This window comes from Plecotus auritus (assembly GCF_963455305.1).
Source record: "Plecotus auritus genome assembly, chromosome: X".
Lineage (NCBI taxonomy): Eukaryota > Metazoa > Chordata > Mammalia > Chiroptera > Vespertilionidae > Plecotus > Plecotus auritus.
Genome location: NC_137784.1, coordinates 7,254,730 through 7,277,470, shown reverse-complemented (window position 1 = coordinate 7,277,470; position 22,741 = coordinate 7,254,730). Strand labels below are relative to the sequence as shown.

The following is a 22,741-nucleotide window of genomic DNA, read 5'->3' as shown; positions in this document are numbered from 1 at the left end:
CATTTTGGGTTCGTTGTACTTCTCTGGGTGGTTAGCCCCTGAATTGTATTGACTGTTTTAGATTTCTTCAGTAGCCTGTAAATCACATAGCACTTAGCCAGGTTTTCAGATAACGGCTCATGTTTTACTAGGAAACCTTTAAATTATACTTTAACTCAGTGGTCGGCAAACTCATTAGTCAACAGAGCCAAATATCAACAGTACAACGATTGAAATTTCTTTGGAGAGCCACATTTTTTAAACTTAAACTTCTTCTAACGCCAATTCTTCAAAATAGACTCGCCCAGGCCGTGGTATTTTGTGGAAGAGCCACAATCAAGGGGCCAAAGAGCGGCATGTGGCTCGCAAGCCGCAGTTTGCCGACCACTGCTTTAACTGGTTAACTGCCACGGTATTTTGAATTTAATGAAAAAGGGTCCGCCGCTTGCATCTATAGATGCTTATGGCGCACCAATGGTTAAGAGTAATGTGGACTGAATGTGCACTTACGTGTTCTCTGCATCTGTTAACCTTGTTCCCGTTTACATTCACTGCACATGTGTGTATTTCTGAATTTAGAACAGTGAACAGGAAGTGTGGGTTGTGTTTAAGATAAATTTACAGAAGGTCATGTCAGCCCTCTTGGAAATACCCTATTTGAAAGCTTATTATATTTTAAAAGAATGCAAATGATTCTCCTTTAGGTTAAATCTTAAAAGAAGTGGTCATTTTACCATCTCAATTTCAACATTACCCATAGTGAAACATCTGATCGAGATTACAAGATAAGTCAAGTTTATTTCTTAAGGCTTGGAGATGTTTTAATTCTATTCTGTTATTGAGTGAAGTTAGGGAAAATAGGACTCTTTCCGTATCTGATTTCTAAAGTTTCAAATCCTAAGTAACTGCTCAGCAACACATTGTGTTAGCGGTTTCGTCTAACAGATGCTTAAAGGCTCATGCATTTTAGGGTGTTATTTTTTGTTTAACTTTTTAAAGTACATTCTGATATAGATTGTCATTTTAGTAGCTCTGAACTCCTGAGCAGAAGGAAGAATATTACGTCTGTTTTACATAGGTTGTAAAAGGTGCAGATTGAACTTGACCTTTAGGTATTTCCTGTCATATCAGTAAGTCACTAGCACTGAGGTAGTGGGGAAAGGAGCACATCCGGGCAGAGCAAGGCTGTTGGGCAAAGGCATTCTGCATGGTGGCTCCGGGACGAGCCTCCATGGAAGTTTCTCCTCCTGCAAAGGGGCGGAGTGGTGTCACACGCTGGCTGAGAGGTGCTTACCACAACCCCAACCAAAATAAGGTCCATTGAGGGGACTTACAGCGCAGGGCACAACCCAGGCTGGAAGATGTCTTATGTAGAAAGGCTTCCCCAAGACCCAACAAAGGTTTCTGGTGGGTTGGCAAGAGGAACTCTATTCTCTTCACGCCTCAAGGATATGCAAGTTTAATTTAAATAGACATTGGCATGAGTTAAGAATTGGCACATAAAATAATAGTTGTCAATTTCAGTTCACACTATATATTTTATATACATACTAACTACTATTTATATGGTAATTTTCAATAGGGAAACAAGTTCTGGTGTTAAATCTCTATGTCATGGCACTTTAAGGTAGTGACCTTTATGCTACTGGGGGCATCTTGCGTGTCTTTCAATAGTGCTGATGTAGAGTACAGCTTAGGGAATACTGTCAATAATATTGTGATAACTATGTACGGTGCCGGGTGGACACTGGAAATATCAGAGGGAACACTTTGTAAAGTACATAATTGTCTAATCACTATGCCGTACACCTGAAACCAATACAAAAAACATTGAAAAGTAAACTGTAATTGAAAAACAAAAATTAGGGAAACCAGTACTTGACAAGTGGAGTGTCCCTTGAGCCACTTAATCATACCTAAGGGGATCCCTCCTTTTCAGACCACAAGGTCATGCCCAGGTGCCAGGGTCCCGCAGTAGTAAGTTGCGTGAAGACTAGGCATGGTACTGGCAAGAGGCACCCTATGAGAAGCTGCTTGGCAAACTACAAAATAGCCATGAATATCACATACCTATACTGACCAGATGTTGCACTCTGCTTCGTCTTTCCTAGTTCCCGAGCCCATTTGGACTTTCACAATCAAAGATGGCAGCAAAGGTAAGATTTTTTTTTTTAACTTATAAGAGAAAAAGGTAAATTTTAGTCTTTAAAGTCTTGGTGTTCTCATTCCATGATGGAGAAGACCAAAGAAATGCATCAGAGACAAAAAGTAAAAGCACCACTGGGTGCGTTGCTCAACATCTTTTGTCCCCGGCACTGAGGAATAGGCTGGGCCAGCAGGCATTTAGGGGCCAGAGAGGGAGGGACCAGAAAACATGCCATTCATTAGTCCACGTGGTTCTTGGCAGGCCATTTCAAACTGGGAACTAGTTGCTTAATTACAGTGGATAGAAAGGGCCAAGGTGATAGATGTCCAGTCCTTATCTCTCCCTGCATCCTATCTAAAAATGAGCATTACTAGCTTCTGTCCCACTTTTTAACGGCCATAACGTTAAGCTAATTATCCTGTGCATACCTCATGTACACATACTTCAGAGCAGGTGTGCATACACTCAATTTCCATTGTGGGCATGGACCTGTCATACCCTCTTTGGCCAGCAGCATCCTAAAGCAGAGTAGGTTTTTAGTAGATACTCAGTAAATATGTGTTGATAAGTTTATTAAACATCTTGAGGATGAATTGTGATGTCTAGCCTACACCTCCCTTTATTTTGTAGACGACATCATCGGAAACTACTACGCCTTGGTCTTGTCATCCAGTATATGCAAGATACTGGCAACATTATTATCAAGCAATGGCTTGGATGCGAAGCCACCAGAATGCCTATCGGAAGGCCGTGGAGTCTTATTTCAGTTCCCCCTGGTACTTCACTCCAGGAGGTCTTCCCCAGGGCTTTTATGCTAACAAAGGTAGATCCCCTCAGTCCTTCTATGACCATCACTTGTCCTCCCAGGACTCCCACTGTGGTTATTCACATTCTCCAAGGTCTGGGCAGCGTCCTCCTGAAAGCACAAGCGAAGACCAATCTTGGACCACAGAAGAGGAGGCGGAGACCGACTCAGATGATGAGGTGGAGTATGACCTGAGCAACATGGAGATCACCGAGGAGCTCCGCCAGTACTTTGCAGAGACCGAGAGGCACAGGGAGGAGCGGCGTAAGTGCACAGCTGCCTTCACATGCTCCCTTTCCTTGCCCTGCATTCTGCAGTTTTATCGCCCCCAATCTATAAATTTACTTTCTAACTCCTCAACTGGGTGCAGATACTATTCCAAATCCAATCACAGGCCTGGAAAAGCCATGGTGACATTGCACCTCAATTATATTAGTTTCCAGAGCTATTTTTATACAGGACTTTCTTTTTAGTTCTAGAACAAAGCTTAACCCAGTAGTATCTCTAACACTTATTGAATGGAGAGTGTGCATGTGTGCATATGCGTGTGCATACATGTGTGCACGCATGCGATCCCTAATCTACACTATAGTCCCTCGAGGTACTAAACCCATTTTACAAAGGAGGAAAGTGAGCCTTTAGAAGGTTATTTGACTTATTCCATGGTACACAACTAATAATTTGCTGTCAGGAATCAAACCACGGTCTGCCTGACTCCAATTCCTGTGCTCCTTGCTCATGCACAACTAAGACCACTAGGTTCCTAAAATACTGTTGCCAACTCATTGGTACACAGCTCTGAGCCTTCCCTGGTACTGCAGTTCTGCCATTTCTTAAATATTAAGCTCCCTACCCTCAAAGTAGAGATCAGTCTGAACCTAAATAGAATAACAAAATGCCCAGTACTTACTTAAATTTTCCGATTTGATCCTGCATTGAGACTGTCTTCCCAGGGGTTAGAGAATTGTGATAATGGTCTTATATCTTCAGTCAGAAAGCAGGGATTTTCTTTTTTAAATTTCTGACTACAAAGAACTAGAACTGCTTTTGGTGCTCTCCTTACTATTAAAGTTATCAGATCACTTACATTTTAAGTGTCTCTAATAAATATACAAATATCTGTTATTTTCTATTATAATCAGTAGCCAGTCGCAATATTTATTTGTATTGAGTTCTAATTGTATGACAGTTTACCTATCATTTTTAGTAAACAGAAACATGGAAGTCTGAGAAGAGTTTCATTTCCATTTCGAATGATCATATTTTCATATTGATGGCCTAGCATTTATTGATCTAGGAACTGAGCAGTGGGCTTTGTATAAAGCGTCACGCCCTTTAGTGTCTTTGCCTGTCCTTCTTCCTTCACTAAACTATTCATTCAGGTGTTTTTTTCCTTCCCTTCTTTCGATTAAATGGTTGACTTCTTTGGCATTAGAAAGTATATCCAAACAAGTATTTTTAAAACAGCACTTACAACACACATAGAATACATTTCTTTCCTTGAGCTCCAGGAAGGAAGTCTACCTTTTTTCAAAATATGTACAAAATAACCATTTGATGCATGAGGGAGAGTAGGCATTGGCCTGTGTCCACATTTGCTTGGAATGCTGTTTGTTACTTTTGAAAAAGAAAATATGATGATGGTGGGGCTTATTTCTGTTGTCCTTACCAGAAGATGTTTTTCCCCCAAGAGATTGATAATTTTACAGTGAAAGTTGCAATTAAGGATGGGAGCAAACCCAGTCACTGGAGAGGCCATTTTATCTGCTAATGTCAAATAAACCTGGTACAGTTATTCAATAAAAAAATAGATGTGAATGAAATGAACAGAAAATAATGAAATGTGTTCTTCCAGGGTGAGCAGTTCAGTTACAGATATGGTTAAGAACTATCCCCATTCCTTCCTCTTGCCTTTATCAGTTAGAATCCTAGGTAGGTTAAAAAAGGTCATGAAAATTATATGCTACATTGTGCCTGGAACTTAATATTATTTTAAATGAATGAGTAAAATATTTTGTTATTAATTATGAGCCTTAAATCAGAGGTTTTGAAATCTTACCCCACAAAGTGCTAAACTTGCTATGGTTCTGTGAGACATTTTACAAAGTGAGTTAGACTTGGAATGCTGTATGAACTTGATTAACTTCATGTTTTGGTTGATAGTATTCCTAAGTCATCTTTGTTCAAGGCTCCAAATTGCACTGTTGTCATTGCTGTTATGGGAGTTGTGTCCCTTAAATAAGATATATTAAAATCCCCACTTCCCCAAACGCCGGACCTCAGGATGGAACCTTATTTGGAGATAGGGCCTTTATAGAAATAATCAAGTTCAAATGAGGTCATTAGGATGGGCCCTGACCCAGTGTGACTGATACTATCTAATAAAAGAGTAATATGCAAATTAACCATCACTCTGCTACACCCACAAGCCACGCCCACCAGCCAATCAGGAGTGAATATGCAAATAAACCCAACCAAGATGGCTACAGCCACAGAGAGCAGGAGGAAGGCTTGGGTTTCCTGGGCAATGGAGGAAGCCAAGCTTTCCTCCTGCCCTTGCCGGCCTAGGCCTCCACTCAAGGCTACAAAGTTTCAATGATAGAAGATACATAAACCCAAACAGAAATGGCGGCAGCCACGGAGCTGGAAAGAGCAGAAGGCTAGGGTTTCCCCCGGTGATGGAGGAAGCCAAGCTTTCCGCACACCCTGGCCAGCCCAGGCCTCTGCTTAAGGCTACAAAGTTTCAAATATAGAAGATACATAAATCCAAAAAAAAAAATGGCTGTTGCCACGGAGCAAGCAGAAGGCTTAGCTCCACTCCAGGCTACAAAGTTTCAATTGTAGAAGATAAATAAACCCCCCATACCAGGGCCTCTGCTTGGGTCGCCAGGGGGCGTGGCCGGCCTGCAAACCACCACAGGCCCCTCGCCCAGGCCGCCCCACGCCCCAAGGGAACCCCCACCCTGATCTGGGACACCCTTCAAGGGCAAATCAGCTGGCCCCCATCCGTGCACCAGGCCTCTATCCTATCTAATAAAAGAGTAATATGCAGATTGACCATCACTCCAACACACAAGATGGCTGCCCCCATGTGGTCAAAGATCCTGCCCCTATGTGGACACAGATGGCCACCAAAAGATGGCCAGCAAGGGAGGGCAGTTGGGAGGGACCAGGCCTCCAAGGGAGGGCAGTTGTGGGCTATCAGGCCAGCAGGGGAGGGCAGTTGGGAGGGACCCAGGCCTGCAGGGGAGGGCAGTTAGGGGTGACCAGGCCTGCAGGGGAGGGCAGTTGGGGGGGGGGACCTAGGCCTGCAGGGGGAACAGTTGGGGGGGACCAGGCCTGCAGGGGAGGGCAGTTAGGGGTGACCAGGCCTGCAGGGGAGGGCAGTTAGGGGTGACCAGGCCTGCAGGGGAGGGCAGTTAGGGGAAAGCAGGCTGGCAGGGGAGCAGTTAGGCATCAATCAGGCTGGCAGGGGAGTGGTTAGTGAGTGATCAGGCTGGAAGGCAGAAGCGGTTAGGGGCAATCCGGAAGGCAGGCAGGCGAGCAGTTGGGAGTCAGCAGTCCTGGATTGTAAGAGAGATGTCTGACTGCCCGTTTAGGCCCGATCCCAGTGGGATGGGGCTTAAACGGGCAGTCGGACATCCCTTGAGGGGTCCCAGATTGGAGAGGGTGCAGGCTGGGCTGAGGGACACCCCCTCCCCCGTCCACGAATTTCGTGCACCGGGCTTCTAGTGTATTTATAAAAAAGGGGACCCTTGGACACAGACACACCCAGGGAGAACACCAGGTGGAGACTGGAGTTGTGCTGCCTCCAGGCAAGGAACTACCAGGAACTAGGAGAGGGGCCGGGACAGATCTTCCTGAGCACCTTCCCTGCCGAGGGGGCACGGCCCTCCTCACCCTTGAGCTCGGACTTCTGACTTCCAGAACCGAGACAGAACATTGCCATTGTGCTGAGCCACCAGGTTTTGTGCTCTGTAATGGCGGCCCTGGGAAACTGTACAGTCACCCTGCGAGAATTGTCTTTGTTCCCAAATGCAGTCCAGGAGTGGGACATAAAGGGAACTGGAAAGGTCTTACCATCTCTATGAAGAAAATGGGGTGTATGTTTGTTTTCCCAGGGATCTAGAGAACAAACCAACAAAAAGGGGAGCTTTGGCCAGCTGGAGTGGCTCAGTGGTTGAGCATCAACCTATGAACTGGGAGGTCAGGATTCGATTCCTAGTCAGGGCACATGCCCAGGTTGTCGGCTCAATCCCCAGTGTGGGGCATGCAGGAGGCAGCCGATCAATAATTCTCTCTCATCATTGATGTTTCTATCTCTATCTCTATCTCTCCCTCTCCCTTCCCTTCTGAAACCAATAAAAATATACACTGAGTGGCCAGATTATCATGATCTCTGAATGCATAATAATCTGGCCACTCAGCGTATATCCTATGTAATAAAAGGCTAATATGCAAATTGTCTCCTCGACCAGGAGTTCGACCAGCAGGCAGGCTGGCCAACCACCCATGTTCCCTCACCCTGGCCAGGTTGGCCGGACCCCACCCATGCACAAATTCATGCACCAGGCCTCTAATACACACACACACACACGCATACACACACACACACACACACACACACTCACACTGAGTGGCCAGATAAGATCATAATAATCTGGCCTCTCAGTGTATTTTAAAAGGGGAGTTTATGAAAACCCTTACAAACTTCATCCTTAACCTTATTCCCCAGTATTTACACTATTATTAGTAACACTAGAGGCCCTGTGCACGAACTTCGTGCAAGAATAGGCCTTCGCAGCTGCGGCAGCTGCCTCAATCCCTCCCTCGCAGCCACAGCAGCTGCCTCAATTCCAAGGCTGCAGCCCCAGCTTTGTCTAGAATGTCCAGAAGAAGGTCGTTCCGCTGTTTGGCCGTTCAGTCGATTTGCATATTATGCTTTTATTATTATAGATTATACAGAGGCAGCTATGGCAGAACCACTCAAGTCACAGGATTCTACCACATAGTAGCTAGAGGCTACTCTTGGGGGCCACCTGCCCTAACCTTTCTGTGCCTCAGTCCCCTCACCTGTGAAACGGGGATCCTAATTAATGGGGTGGTAATTATGAAGATTAAATGAGATAAGAGAAAAGTTAGAGAACAGTGCTTGGTACAAACTCAGTGCCCAAGAAATCTTACTTCATGGTTAGTTGCTAATAACTCATCCTTGATTGTGAATTATTAACTAATCATTAACTAAACTGGCTTTATTCAGGTAACTGTCCTGCTTAGTGCTTGATTCAGATTCTGTACATTTTTTGTAAAGATGCTCCATGACTTCCACAAAAGTCATATATTGCTGCTCTAGGCAGCACTTACCAAACTCTTAAACTGATCGAAATATTTAATAAATATTCAAAACAAAAGAAATAAATTTTGATGTCTGTCAAATTTAGTCATTAACACAATTTAGTCCGTGTAGTCATTAACACAACTTTTAGTTCTGTTGCCAGGACATTCTTGCTTGACATAACTATCTAAAGTAAAATACTTGGGCCAGAAAAAGGAACTCACCCCCCATTACTAATAGCAGCACTGAACACATTGAGCTGCCACTTCTTTGTGCTTTTTAAAATGTGTACTTGTAGCAAAATTCAAAACTACTTGCCCTAGAGTCTCTGCTCTGCTTTTGTCTCCTGCAGTCTGCCCTGAAAGCATTATGAAGTCCCCCAGGAGGCGTGAGAATTGTCTGGCGAGGGTGAGAATCTTACTGCTAAAGACTTGGTCTCTATTCGAAGTAGCTGCCAGGGCTTGGCCCTGCACCCCCAATGACACAATAATGGGCAGTGGTTCACCGGCATTATTTTGTTCACCAGCACTTTGGGTGAAATACGCATATAGGATGAATACGCATTCCTTGGAGCAGTCATGAATGATGGAATTCAGATGTAAGTGATGTGAATGCCCCAGGTGCTTTCCAGTCCGTTGGCTTTACTAGAAACAGTGGCGGTTTAGTTCTGTACACAGTCGGGAAATGCTTCATAAAGCCGTAAGGGACCTGAGTAGTGTGAATACTTGCTTGAAGTTGTTTTGTTTTGCTCTTTGAACCACTAGAATCTACTTCATCATTAAGGGCAAATTCAACTCTGAATATGAATCATTTAGAGAACACAGAATTTTATAAACTCTTACCAGCAAGGGAAAACGTAGCTAAACTTGATTTAGCTTTTCATCTGCTGAATCTTGTTTAATATTTTCTTAGGATAAAATCCTTCACACGAGACAGCATGTGCTTGCCTGTGGTTACTACTCTTCCAGCTAGTCTCTAATTTAACATATTTCGATGATAAGAGAGAAAAAAAAAGGATAAAGAACTTTTGTGCAGTGGGAACAGGCATGCTTTTGATTATGTCCTCATTTCCAAATGAGATGTTTCCATTATTTAAAACTTCAGTGGTCACATTACTTACAGGAAACTAGACAGTTGTGAAGTTTGAAAGGTCAGCTGTGTTTTCACCTACTTCTTAGGGAAAATCTTTATTGTTAGGTTAAGAAAAGTATCATTTTTTAGGCATAAATAACCTTCGATTGCAACGGCAAGGTTATAGTCCTGACTCTTCGAGGGGAAAATGCGTGCCAGTTATCTTTCCCCATGGAGAAGAAAGCCCTTCGCAACAAACACTGCCCCTGTTGTCTCCGGCTTCAGCCAGTCAGATGGGTATCACGTGTTTGGGGGCTAGTTGGTGGGTCAAAGCAGGGACATGTTCGCAAAGAGCAAACCCCAGATAAATCAAAGGGAAGAGGAGATAAATCAAATTAAAGATGACACCTACAAGAGCCATCTATGGTTACTTTTGCAAATGAGGGTAGAGCCAGTGAACTTGGTGGTCCGAGGAGGAGCTCCACAGGCTAATTGTGGACCACTGGAATGTGCTTTAGGCTTTGAGGGATGGGGTCAATTGGGAGTGAGAGAAAGGAAAAGGGGGTAAGGCTACCCCCAGTTAGCACGCAAAGTGCTATTCTTTTTTTTTTTTTTGCAAAGTGCTATTCTTATCAAAGGGTCCAGATGTGTTCTTCATACATTTGATGGGAACATCTGCTCCATTGTATTGCGTCTACCTGAGTAAGGAGGTTTAGACTCTGTCAGTTGGCTGGAACCCTATCTGGTTGGTCCTCCTTCCGTTCACCCCCTATGGAAAACCTGAAGGTTACAGCCCTGTAGTTAGTGAGCCATTTTGGTTTAATCAATGAGACTCAGTGTGGAATAATACTGATTGAGCATAATCCCACCACACGTGTGTTTCATCTAGTCCAGCTGTCCGGACATGCATAAAGCTAATCAGTGAGAAAAAAACATGCAAAAGGCTATAGAAAAGGAAGGGAGGGATGGAAATGCACTTTTATTCTAAAAGTAGGAATGGTGGTTGTCCACTGGCTTGTATTTGTCATGGAGTGAGGGATGTGGGGTGAGGATGGCAGACCCATCAGAAATGGCTCCATATCTGCACCTGTGGTCTGGGTGTGTTGTTGACAAGTCAGAAAGGAGGCATTCATGATATAAAACAAGTCTGTGCTTTCACTCGGTTGTGCTATAAGATCATTAATTCTAGCAACGTAGCAGAGAATATAATCACAAAGACACGCTAATGCTGAAAAAAATGAGGAAAAATAACATTCCTCAGCACTCATTTGTCTTAGTGCTTTGTCCTCCAAAATGTTCTGCCTGTGGGCTAATAATTTGTGGAATAATGAATGCATGTTTCCCTGTTCCGTGGGCTTCTCTGGGGTCCAAGTCATTGCCCATGATTTTTTTTTTCCTTTATGGACATAAGTCTCTATTGGCAATATCATGTAAATCTATAGACTCAAGCAAAATATATCAAGGTTCTATATCCTAAACCCAGATGAATCCAGTACAGTTTCTCCTTAACAGTATAATACTGACTGTTTTTCTTGTTTTAACCCTATGTATATATTACCCCTGTAACAGTTTCCCAGGGCTGCTAACGAATTACCACCAACTGGATGGCTTAGAACAGCTGTGGGCAAACTACGGCCCGCGGGCCGGATCTGGCTGTTCTATCCGGTTCTCTTGCTCTCCCCTCCGCTCCTTTACTTTGAATTTATATTAGTTCACACAAACACTCCATCCATGCTTTTGTTCCGGCCCTCTGGTCCAGTTTAAGAACCCATTGTGGCCCTCGAGTCAAAAAGTTTGCCCACCCCTGGAACAACAGAAATTTATTCTCACAGTTCTAGAGCCCAGTTGGCAGGACCACACTCCCTCCAGAGTCTCCTGGGCTTTGTTTCTTCCAGCTTCTTCTGGCTCCTGGTGTTTGGTGGCTTGTGGCAGCATAGTTCCAACCCATGCCTCCAGGTGTATATGGTTTTATCCCTGTGTCTCTATGTGTCCTTCTCTACTTCACCCTCATTGGATAGGGTCCACCCTAATCCAGTATGATCTCATCTCTACCTTTCCCTAATCACATCTGCAAAGAAGCTATTCTATATATATAAAAGCCTAATATGCAGTGTCTCCTCGGGAGTTCAACTGGGAGACCGGGAGTTCAATCGCTCGCTATGACGTGCACGGAGCAAAGGAAGGCCCCAGCCAGCAGCCGGAAGGCCCCGATTGGCCCTGATCGCCGGCCTGGCCTAGGGACCCTACCTGTGCATGAATTTCATGCACTGGGCCTCTAGTTTCCAAATAAGATCATATTCGGAGGTTCCAGGGAGATGTGAATTTTGGGAGGATGTTAGTCAACCCACTACAACCCTGTTTTAAAGCTGGAATATGAAAAGAGTATGATTTGTATTCAAACAAATTCCCATGACCAAATATCCTACAAGAAAAAATCTCTTGTAACATCGAGTCCCACAGCTGTTTTCAGTAAAAATGACCCACCTCTCCGCAATAAGGCACCTGTTCAGTTATGTCTGAGGTGTGACATTCCCCTTCTCTGCTTCAGTCAGCTGATTCTCCATCTGCTTGGATGAGCCCTCACCTTGTTTTGACAGGAAGAAAAACTGCTAGTGACTGAGAATCCTTCTCAGTGGGAGGAAGGAAGCAACAAATAGAAAACGGAATCAGAATAAGGCTTGTTTGATCCCCCAGGTCCGTGGTCGGCAAACTGCAGCTCGTGAGCCACATGCGGCTCTTTGGCCCCTTGAGTGTGGCTCTTCCACAAAATACCACGGCCTGGGCGAGTCTATTTTGAAGAAGTGGCGTTAGAAGAAGTTTAAGTTTAAAAAATGTGGCTCTCCAAAGAAATTTCAATCATTGTCCTGTTGATATTTGGCTCTGTTGACTAATGAGTTTGCCAACCACTGCCCTAGGTCAGTGTACACAAAAGCACTTTCAGCCAGTCTGAGGGTATTTGGTTTAAGCTGGCTGGTTTTCACATCTGTAGTACAGCCTTGGAACATTTTTCTTCATTGTGTGAGTAAGTGGAGGTGAAGTGGCTCAACTGTAAGGAAACAAGATCAGTCCCCAACCCTGGCTCTTCCCTCAGCCTCTCCCTGTGGAGGCGCTGAGGTTCTACTGTAGGGGAGCTCCACCCAGCACCTTTTGTGATTTCAGCATCTGTTTCTCTCTCTCTCTCTCTCTCTCTCTCTCTCTCTCTCTCTCTCTCTCGGTTGTCATCATTTTTTCTTTATTTTTTTTAAAATATATTTTATTGATTTTTTACAGAGAGGAAGGGAGAGGGATAGAGAGTTAGAAACATCGATGAGAGAGAAACATCAATCAGCTGCCTCCTGCACACCTCCCACTGGGGATGTGCCCGCAACCAAGGTACATGCCCTTGACCGGAATCGAACCCGGGACCCTTCAGTCCGCAGGCTGACGCTCTATCCACTGAGCCAAACCGGTTTTGGCAGGTCATCATTTTTCTTTAACAGCATCTGGAAGAAACAGTTGTTTACAAAAAAATAACGTATGGCCTTTGTCCATACTTTCTCTCAACGATCATTTCCTGAGCACCTGCTTTGTCAGGCATTGTGTCCTCCTGGGACTGGGGGTAGAGGTAAAAAAAGGCAACAGGGACCCTCCCCCTTCCTGCCCCTTAATTCCATGCAGGAAACCCGGAAACTTACAGACTTCTTGTGGGCAGGGAGGGAACAGAGTTGGGCCTTAAGTTTTCTTGAGGAAGGCTGGGTGGGAAAGAGCTACAAGTAGAGAACAGAGCAGAGGACTGTCTTTTATTCTTACAATGTTCTTGAACTGACTTTAAGAACTAAAACCCAGTGGTGGCAACCCATGAGCCAAGTTCAAACTGGGAAAGTTGCACAGGCTTCATAGACTGCCAGCTAGGGTTGCTTTGTGTGAACAGGATTTCAACCCCGGATATCAACAGTAAGAAAATGTCTCTCGAGCCCTAGCCGCTTTGGCGTGTCAGCCTACACACTGAAGGGTCCTGGGTTCGATTCCAGTCAAGAGCACATGCCCAGGTTGCGGGCTCGATCCCCAGTGGGGGGCGTGCAGGAGGCAGCCAATCCATGATTCTCTCTCATCATGGATGTTTCTCTCCCTCTCCCTTCCTCGCTGAAATCAATACAAATATATTCATTTTTAAAAAAGAAAATGTCTCTCAACATAGAATTATGACACCAATTCAATATTGGTAAGACAGTTTTTGTCAGAAGAGTAGCAGAAAGAAGCATAATTATAACCATGCTAAATTATAAGGAAAAGAAAACTCTAGATGCAAAAGTAAAAAGGTTAAATTCACATATCCTAACAGCAGAGAGCAACACTTTCTAAGATAGCGAAGAGTCCAGTGTTTATTCAAACTTCTAAACTCAAAGACTTGGATTTAGACAGGAAGTGGAACATCTGTTGTGTCACTTAATCTGTCGAGAAGGCTGATGATAGTCTAGGGACAAACTTGAGAGTGAAAGGACTGTGGCCTGGGAATCCCTGCCCTCTAGATGCAGAGGCTCGGAGGCCCCAGCAGGCCCACATGGGATTGTGTCCTGCAGGCCAACAACAAAAGGAGAGCCCAAGGATGGGTAATGGGGCCAAGGCTCTCCCAGGGGGGACTCTCTTCCCTGGCTAATGGGGAAATGCCAGTCCTTAAGAGGCAGGGTGGGGAATAGATTTTAAACACCCATGAGGACTGAACAACTTACATCCTGAAGTTTCAAACTTCTCAGAAAGACTGAGAATGAGAAACAAATGCTTGTTGACCTCCCATTCATTTCCATATTAGGTCAATAGTTTGGTTTAGGTCTGCCTTTCACAGTAAGTCAATGATATCTTTTCCCTGGATAAGGTAACGGGGCTATGGTCTTCATTTTGACAGTCATTTGGCATATCAGTGCATTGCTTCCTTATGTGAAAATGAACTGCAGATGTGCTAAGACAGAAATGGCCACATTTTTAATAATGTTTCCAAGTTTATAAAACTCCTTCCCGCCTAGTCCAAGGTGTCATTTATAAAGAACAGGATTTATGAGAGGGACTGTGCATAGCCATGTAAACATCTTTCTGTGCACACGTGGTTCCCTCTCTTTTGTGGTTCCTTTCATACTAACCTTTCTTTCTGCTGCTTTTAACCAGGAAAGAATGGTTTACGCAGGGGTGGGCAAACTTTTTGACTCGAGGGCCACCATGGGTTCTTAAACTGGACCGGAGGGCCGGAACAAAAGCATGGATGGAGTGTTCGTGTGAACTAATGTAAATTCAAAGTAAAGGAGCGGAGGGGAGAGCAAGAGAACCGGATAGAACACCCGGATCCGGCCCGCGGGCCGTAGTTTGCCCACGGCTGGTTTATGGTGTTGCTTTATCCCCTACAACCATCTTCACTCCTTACTTGGTAGCATTTCTCTTGGTAGCAACAGTAGCTACAGATGGATGCGTTCTGCTATCAATTTATGTTCTTGACAGTCGCTTACAAAAATCTATGTAATAGGCTAAATTTTACCTCCTGCAGCATTGGTTTGCTGATATTTGATGTTCTTATTTACATAAGAATAAAAGTTATATTATACTTGTTATAATAAAAAATGGAGAGGGGGAGAATAAACTGAATACATATTTCTTGCTTTACAAGAACCATTCATTCATTCATTTACTTTAAATTTTCACCCGAGGATGTGTTTATTGATTTTAGAGGAATTGGGAGAGAGAGACAGAGAGGCAGACAGACATTAATGTGAGGGAGAAACATCAATCGGTTGCCTCCCATAGACGCCCGGACTGGGGATCGAACCCACAACCTGGGTATGTACCCCAACTGGGGATTGAACCTGCAACCATTTTGGTGTACGGGGTGATGCTCCAACCGAGTCACCCAGCCAGGGAAAGAACCCATTTAAATTAATAGGAATGGAAACATACACTGAGTGGCCAGATTATGATGATCTCTGAACACATAATAATCTGGCCACTCAGTATATATATATATATATTAGAGGCCCGGTGCATGAATTCGTGCATGGGTGGGGTTCGGCCAGCCTGGCCAGGGGGAGGGGACATGGGTGGTTGGCCGGCCTGCCTTCTGGTCGAACTCCTGGTTGAGGGGTCAATATGCATATTAGCCTTTTATTATATAGGATATACACTGAGTGGCCAGATGATTATGCGTTAAGAGATCACCATAATCTGGCCACTCAGTGTATAATGATGGCACTTGAAATGGAGCCTAAGCCAACCTGAGAAGTGAAAAGTCAGATCCCATAGCGAGGACATAGACAGCCAGTTACATTGCTGGTGTTGTTAGGTGGTCAGAGCATCAGCCTGCACACTGAAGTTCTCTCTCCCTCCTTACCTCTTTAGCTTTGTTAATGTAGCAGGAAGATTAGCCCACAGAGGTTTCCCATCCATTCGCAGAATTCCCTTGTTCAGCCCGCATACCTTTGGAAAGTGTTCAATCACTTGACCTCCTGTTGGCTGGTACAGTGTGTTTTAGATGCATGGAAGGGTAAGTCATGGTGGCCATTGCTCTTTCTGGATTACCTACATTCAGTTTTTCAGCCACCACCTCTTCTGTGGTGGGGAGTACTTCTTGCAACACTGGCCTTTCCAGGAAGCCCTGCCTTTCCCTGCAGGCCTGGTTGGGTGTTTAAAACCCAGTGAGCCCCACCTGCCCTTCCTGGTTGGGCAAGATGTGAGCTGGCTACTGGATGAGGAGAGGAGCCAGGTGCTGTCAATTTCTCCTGTGTTTTCAGGGCTGCTTCCAGATGTTGGGTGGTTTGGGGTAGCGCGTTTCCTTGTGGCCTGTTGCTATTTCTCTCAGCGTACAGCCCCCTGATAAGTGAACAAGGAGCTTCATAACTAAGTAGTGCCTTGGAATCAAGAGAACGTCTCAGCCGGCACAGCTGGGCGTGGCTTCACAGTGTGAAAGGGAAAGCTAAAGGACTTGGGGGACTGCCCCCCGCTGCACGTCTGGCAACCGTGAATTCACCCCAGTTGACTGTGTTGGCTTGTTCTCAGGGCGGCAGCAGCAGCTGGACGCGCAGCGCCTGGAGGACTATGTGAACGCCGACCACGACCTGTATTACAAGACGCGCCGCTCCATGGAGCCCCCCTCCGAGAGCCCCAGCGAGCGGCGCCAGGCCGAGATGAAGCGCTTGTATGGGGACAGCGCCGCCAAGATCCAGGCCATGGAGGCCGCCGTGCAGCTGAGCTTTAACAAGCACTTTGACCGAAAGCGGCCCAAGTACTGGCCGGTCATTCCCCTGAAGTTCTGAGTCCTGGGCCCTGGGCCTTGGGCCCCCAGCCATCACCCCTTTCCACTGGGATTTGCTCCTTCATCTGCTTATGTGCATTTTTCTCAGGGAAAGGGGACTTTGTCCTGAGAAATCAGCATGTTCACCAAAGTGCCAGTGGGCCCGTCATGTGGGGGGGGCACAAAGGGAGGGGGGGGAGGGACTAGTAGGGGGGAAGATAATCTTATATAATAAAGAGCTAATATGCTAATTATTTTTAAAATTTTTTTAATATGCTAATTAGACTGAACAGCCGAACGACCTTCCAGATGAAGCCGGGGCTGCGAGGGCCAAGCTCCTTACACGAATTTTGTGCATCAGGCCTCTAGTGTAATACAGCAGCCTTTTTTTAAGCAGCAGGACATGTACTGTTGCCTGCTTGCATTTTGTCATAAAATGATCATTTCATATGCGTTACACTGTTCAGTCCATTGAAGTTCTCACTTAGAGATACTGCCTAGGTTTTTGTCTTTTTCTGTTTGCTTCAATCTGGAACCCAGCTAAACTAGGCAGATGCCTTAAATGTGGCAGATGTGGCCTCCTGCCGGAACTCCTCTGCCCCCACTGCGTGGTCCAAGCACGCAGCCAGACAGTGACTTCTCTCCCTGCGAGGTCAGCACGCATGTGCTGCCAAGGGCCCGAGAGTTCATATTTTGGGCTTTCAGGCTGCAGGTCTGTGTCCTGACTTCTCAGTTTGTGCCCTTGCCACCCTGAAAGCAGCCATAGACAGTAACTATACAAGTGAGTGTGGCTGTGTTCCAATAAAACTTTATTTATAAAAACAGGCATGGGCCAGATTTGGGCTATGGGCAGTAGTTGGTGGACCGCCACTTTAACAGATGAAACTACCTGTCTGACATTCGTTTTGTTATCTCTTTACCTCTGCAGAGTTTGAGTGTCAGACAGAACTGAGAGCAAAGAACTGTAATGCCCAAAGCGGCTCCCCTCTGCAGTCTCCTCTGGTGTGGAAGAGGTATAATTGAACTCGTACTTGGTATGGCAAATATCGTTTTGATAAGAGAATACATTTCTGAGACTGAAAATCTAAAAATGGATGAAACAGGCCATTGAAAAGAGCCAGCTGCCTTTTAAATAAGTTATTACAGCGCGTTGCCAGGGTGAGCCTTGTTGACCCGAGAAGATTAGCACATCCATCAAAGGTTGGTGAAGAGATTTAGTATTGACATGTTTTTCCCTAAAAACACTTAGCTCCACGTCTCAGCCCCTGCCCTGCGACAAATGCATTACTTTCATCAGCCCCGGGTGCTTGTTTTTGCAAGCGCTCGTTTTATTACTGGAGTTGCAATTTGAGCCTGGGTATTGTAGACAAAAATCAGAATTAATTTCCCCTGAGGTGACATGTGACTAAAATCCTAAGTCTTCAGTAGTTCTCTTTTTTATATTTTAAACTCATAAGCCTAAATAGAAAATAGATGTAACTCAGGCACAAATACAAACTAATTCTATTTGCAGCAGGCTCTTAGCTATTTGAAAGTGAAATGTTTCTCTTTACAAAGGACTCTCCTTCCTTTCCCCAGAGAAACTACCATCCCCATGCCACCCCTGCCGGCTTTGTGACTACAGACTGAGTTACTTTCACCTCTCAGTGCTTCGTGTTCCTCACTCTTCAAGTGGGTGTTAATTCTCCCACATGGAGTCCTTATGAGGACCACACTGAGTTAGTACCTGGAAAACATAGTGCTGGCTGCACGGTAAATACTCAATACATGTTGACATTTATTCTCTGTCTTTAAAAATTGCCAAAGAGCCCTGGCTGGTGTGTTAAGTGGTTAGAGCATCAGCCTGCACACTGAAGGATCTCTACCTCAATTCCTGGTCAAGGGCAGGTACCTGGGTTGCAGGTTCCATGCCTGGACATCTATCGGTCCAGGCATGTGTGGAAAGCAACTGATAGATGTGTGTCTCTCATGTTGATCTCTCTCTCTCTCCCTCCTTCCCTCCCTCCCTCTTTCCCTCCCTGCCTCCCTTCCACTCTCTCTAAAAATCAATGGAAAAAATATCCTCAGGTGAGGATTAATAAAACAAAAAAATTGCCAAAGAGAGCCAGTGGAAATCCTGGGTATAAAACTTCTTCCTAATATGGAGAAATGTTTCCCTGTCAGCTCTTCGGATGGATGCACTGGCTTCTTACATCTCATTCCCACCGGTCCATCTTCCCATATGCCTCATGGATAAATTGCGATAGAAGAGACCTATGACGTGTTCATTCATTGATTCAGCAAATATTTTTAGTCCTTTCCATTCCAGGTAGCCTCTGTCCTCGGGAACTTGCATTCTAGGAGAAGCAGACAGGTGTGCAGTGATAACAGTTGCAATATGTGCACTGCTGGACGCATGCGTGCAGGAGCTGCAAGAGTATAGGAAAGAGAGGGATGAGGGCAGGGCTTCTCAACCTCAGCACTATTGACATTTGGGACCGATCATTCTTTGTTGATTTTTAAAATTACATACTATGGCCCTGGCCAGTGTGCTCAGTGGTTAGAGCATCAGCTCTTACATGGAAGGGTCACTGGTTTGATTCCAGTCAAGGTCAAGTACCTGAGTTGCAGGTTTGACCCGCCCCAGTGGAGGCACGAGTGGGAGGCAATCAATCGATGTGTCTCTCACATTGATGTTTCTCTCCATCTGTCCCCCTTTCACCCTCCCTTCCACTCTCTCTGAAAATCAATGTAAAAATGTCATCGGGTGAAGATTTAAAAAAAATACATATTGTGGACACATATGTACTAATATCAAGAAACTTGCATGCAAATTATTCATATACACCAGCTTCAGAATAATGGGTAGTTCTGAGCAGGGAAGGAATTGGAGTGCCATTCAGAAAAGGGGATTTTCTGTCTCTGATGTTTAATTTTTATATAACAGAAAAGCTATGTGAACTCGGTTTGATAGAGGCCCCCAAATTCATCAAACTATTCTGACACAAAATATTGTATTTCACTTTATCAAACACTTAATATAGGGCTTACTATGAGCCACATACTCTCCTAATGGCTTTTCAAATATTAATTTCTTTAGTAATCAACCTATGACGCCCTACCATTGCAGGTATACAACCTGTTTTCCAAAACCTCTAGGTCAGGCATGTTTCAGAATTCAGATTTTGTTGTGCTTTCAATTTTATTCAGGTCAGGCACTGTCATCAAATCCTTACAGTTAAGTCAGATTTGGCTGCCAAACAAATTATTTAAAAAAAAAAAACAGTAACAAAAGAACAGCTTCTAGTTTCCAGAGCTTTGGGGGTTTCAGAAAAGGGGCAAAGGAATATTCCCATTTGTAGATTAGGAACCTGAAGCACAGAGAAATGAACCAGCTGAATCTGGTTCACTTTCAGTGGTGCAAGTGGCTGTCCAACCCAGATATTCTGACTCCCAAGCTCCCCACTTTTAGCTGCTTCGCCCTGCTGAACTCCGTCTCTACAACCATATGTCAATATACTGTATGTAAGGCACACTGTATCCAAAGTATCACAAAGAATTAGCCACTTAAAGCCCTCAGCAGGATTCCAGTACATTCCGTGCTGAAGCATCAGGTTAGGTTCTAGCCCTAGCTCTGCTTGAGAATGTGTGACTCTGGATAATGCATTTGCATTTTTTGTCTGAATTTTAGAACTGACGCTATTAGCAGCAAGAAGAAGAGGGGATACGCTTGTGATATTGAGGAAATAGACGTTCCATGGGTTGGTGATCTGGGGCAGGTGAGAAAAAGTCTAGGATGGCTCAGGTTTCTGTCTTGGGTGGTGGTTCTAGTTATTGAAGTAAAGAAAACAATGAGAAACCGGTTTGGGAACAAAGATAATTAATTCTATTTGGAACATAGTGAGTTTGAAGGGCTCACAGGACATTCAGTGACATCCTGCCAGTCACTGGATATTTGGGTTTGGACCTCAGTGGAGAGGGTCTGCATTAAAAAAGACTTAAGAATATGGAAAAGGGAACCATATATAGACTGGGAGGAGTGGACCGGTGACAGTGGGCCCTGAAGAACAACAACTTCAAGACATAAGTAGAGCCTGTGATGGGAATTGAGAAGAAATGACAGAAGAGAAAAACCAGGAGCTAGAAGTATCTTGAAAGGGAAAATTATAAGTGGGACAAGCAGACAATGTGGCTCCTGCTGGGATGCCTTAGGAAGTTGACATCACCACCAATAAAGTATTTTTGTAAAAAAAAAAAAAAAAAATATATATATATATATATATATATATATATATATATATGCCTATATCTAAAATATTTTTGTAAATATATATGTGTATATATAACAGAATCTAATTAAGACTCTACATCTAAGTACCAATTTACAGGAAGTTCAGGGAGTAGACTAACATTTTAAACACACTGAAGATACAATCAGCCAAATCTAGAATGAGGGAAATTTGATAGGAGAGAAAACCTAGTTTCTTCAACAAATGGACTTTTAAAAAGTGTGTGTTGGAGAAGAGGTGATAGCAGGGGGGAGGAACTGTTCTAAGATATAATGTGTCAACTTTGTATGGATCCTAATTTGAAAAAAATTATTTAAAATTTGGGGGAATTTGAATATGGACTGAGTGTTAGAGAATAGTAAAGAATTATTAAATTCGTTAGGTGTAATAATTATTTTGTGGTTATGTTTTTTAAAGTTCTTATCTGAATTCTTTACAGCTGAACACATATACTATCTTGGATTTCCTATTTAAAGTATTCCAGTGGCCGAGCATGGGAGAGGTGACAGTTGAAACAAGATCAGCAAAATGTTGAGAACTGTTGAAATTAGGAGATGGATGCATGGAGCCTCATTATGCTCTTTTCTTTGGCTTTGTTTATGTTTGAAAATTTCATAGTAAATTTTTAGAAAATGAAATGGAATTGGAAGGAAATCGATTAATAGCATTGTCACAGAAAGGTCAACTAAGAACAGAAAAGTAGATTTTAGCCTGATAATCTAGGAACCATTGTAATGTAAAGACCCTTAAAGCAATCTCTGGATAGGTGGGAAAGAAAACCAAATTTTACATCAAAAGCTAAGATGCCTCAACAATAAAAATAAAAATGTTTTAAAAGCTAAGATACTGCCAGGTGGGGGGTGGGGGGCATGTCAGAGGGGACACCGGAACCAATCTGAAAGAACTCCCAGGAGTTCAAACAGGAACAATTTGAACAACAAACTATATACTATATAACATAATATCAGATTAGAACCCAAAGTATAAGAGAAATATACATGAGTCCATACTAATAAATGATTGAATAATAAATGGGGAGAAGAGACAAATTTTCCTTATACAAGAATTCCAAATAATATTGATAGATAACTGCTCCCTCTATGAGGCAGACCTTACTCTCCCTCTCCCACTGAGTAGGAGCTAATGAGTGACTCACTTCCAAAGTACAGAAAGGGGAAAATAACTTTCAATGGAAAAACCTGGCAGACATCACATCATTTAAGTGCTCAAGGTCAGCATCGCCAGTGATAAACTCTGTGGGTACAATGTGCTACTTGATGTGATGAGAAGGGCACTTCACCTCCCGTAGTCTCAGAACCCATCACCCCAGTCTACTCATGAGAAAAAATCAGATACGCATGAATGGAGGAACATTCTAGAAAATACCTGACCAGTAATCTATAAAATCCTCCAGGCCATGGAAAGGAAGACAGAAACTGTTACAGAAGAGACTAAGAAGACATGATGCCTAATTGCAATGTGGGATCCTGGATTGCATCCTGGAATAGAAACAGGATATTAGTGAAAAAACAAAGTCCATAGTGTCATTGAGTAGGAATATGCCAATGTTAATTTCTTAGTTTTGACAAATGTGGCATAGTTATGTCAAATGTTAACAATCAATCTAAAATAATTCCAAAACAAAGTTTTCAAATAAAAATAGAAATTTAATATTGATTTTTGCTCATTATATCTATGTGTGACTCGTTCCACATATGTTATTTTTCTAAAGAAAGAATTTACGAAACCCCTTTTATTCTTTTGAATGCTATAGAATCTGACACCTCAGACACCAGAATGGCAAGACTGAAGTGTATGTAAATGAAGTAAGGATCCAACCTTTGTTAGGTACCTAATGTGTATAGTGCTGGACAATTTGTACATGTTC

At 43.8% G+C, this 22,741-nt stretch overlaps 1 protein-coding gene across 1 annotated transcript in view; it reads left to right on the top strand.

Annotated features, from left to right (window-relative positions):
* GEMIN8 (gem nuclear organelle associated protein 8) overlaps positions 1-20,810 on the top strand; it is a 28,354-nt gene extending 7,544 nt beyond the window's left edge. The window contains exons 2-4 of the mRNA XM_080652496.1: positions 2,091-2,135; positions 2,756-3,194; positions 16,351-20,810. Of these exons, the coding sequence (XP_080508622.1) occupies positions 2,124-2,135; positions 2,756-3,194; positions 16,351-16,607 (708 nt within the window). The 5' untranslated portion in view covers positions 2,091-2,123 and the 3' untranslated portion in view covers positions 16,608-20,810. The remainder of the gene's footprint in view (positions 1-2,090; positions 2,136-2,755; positions 3,195-16,350) is intronic.
* Positions 20,811-22,741: the final 1,931 nt, after the last annotated feature.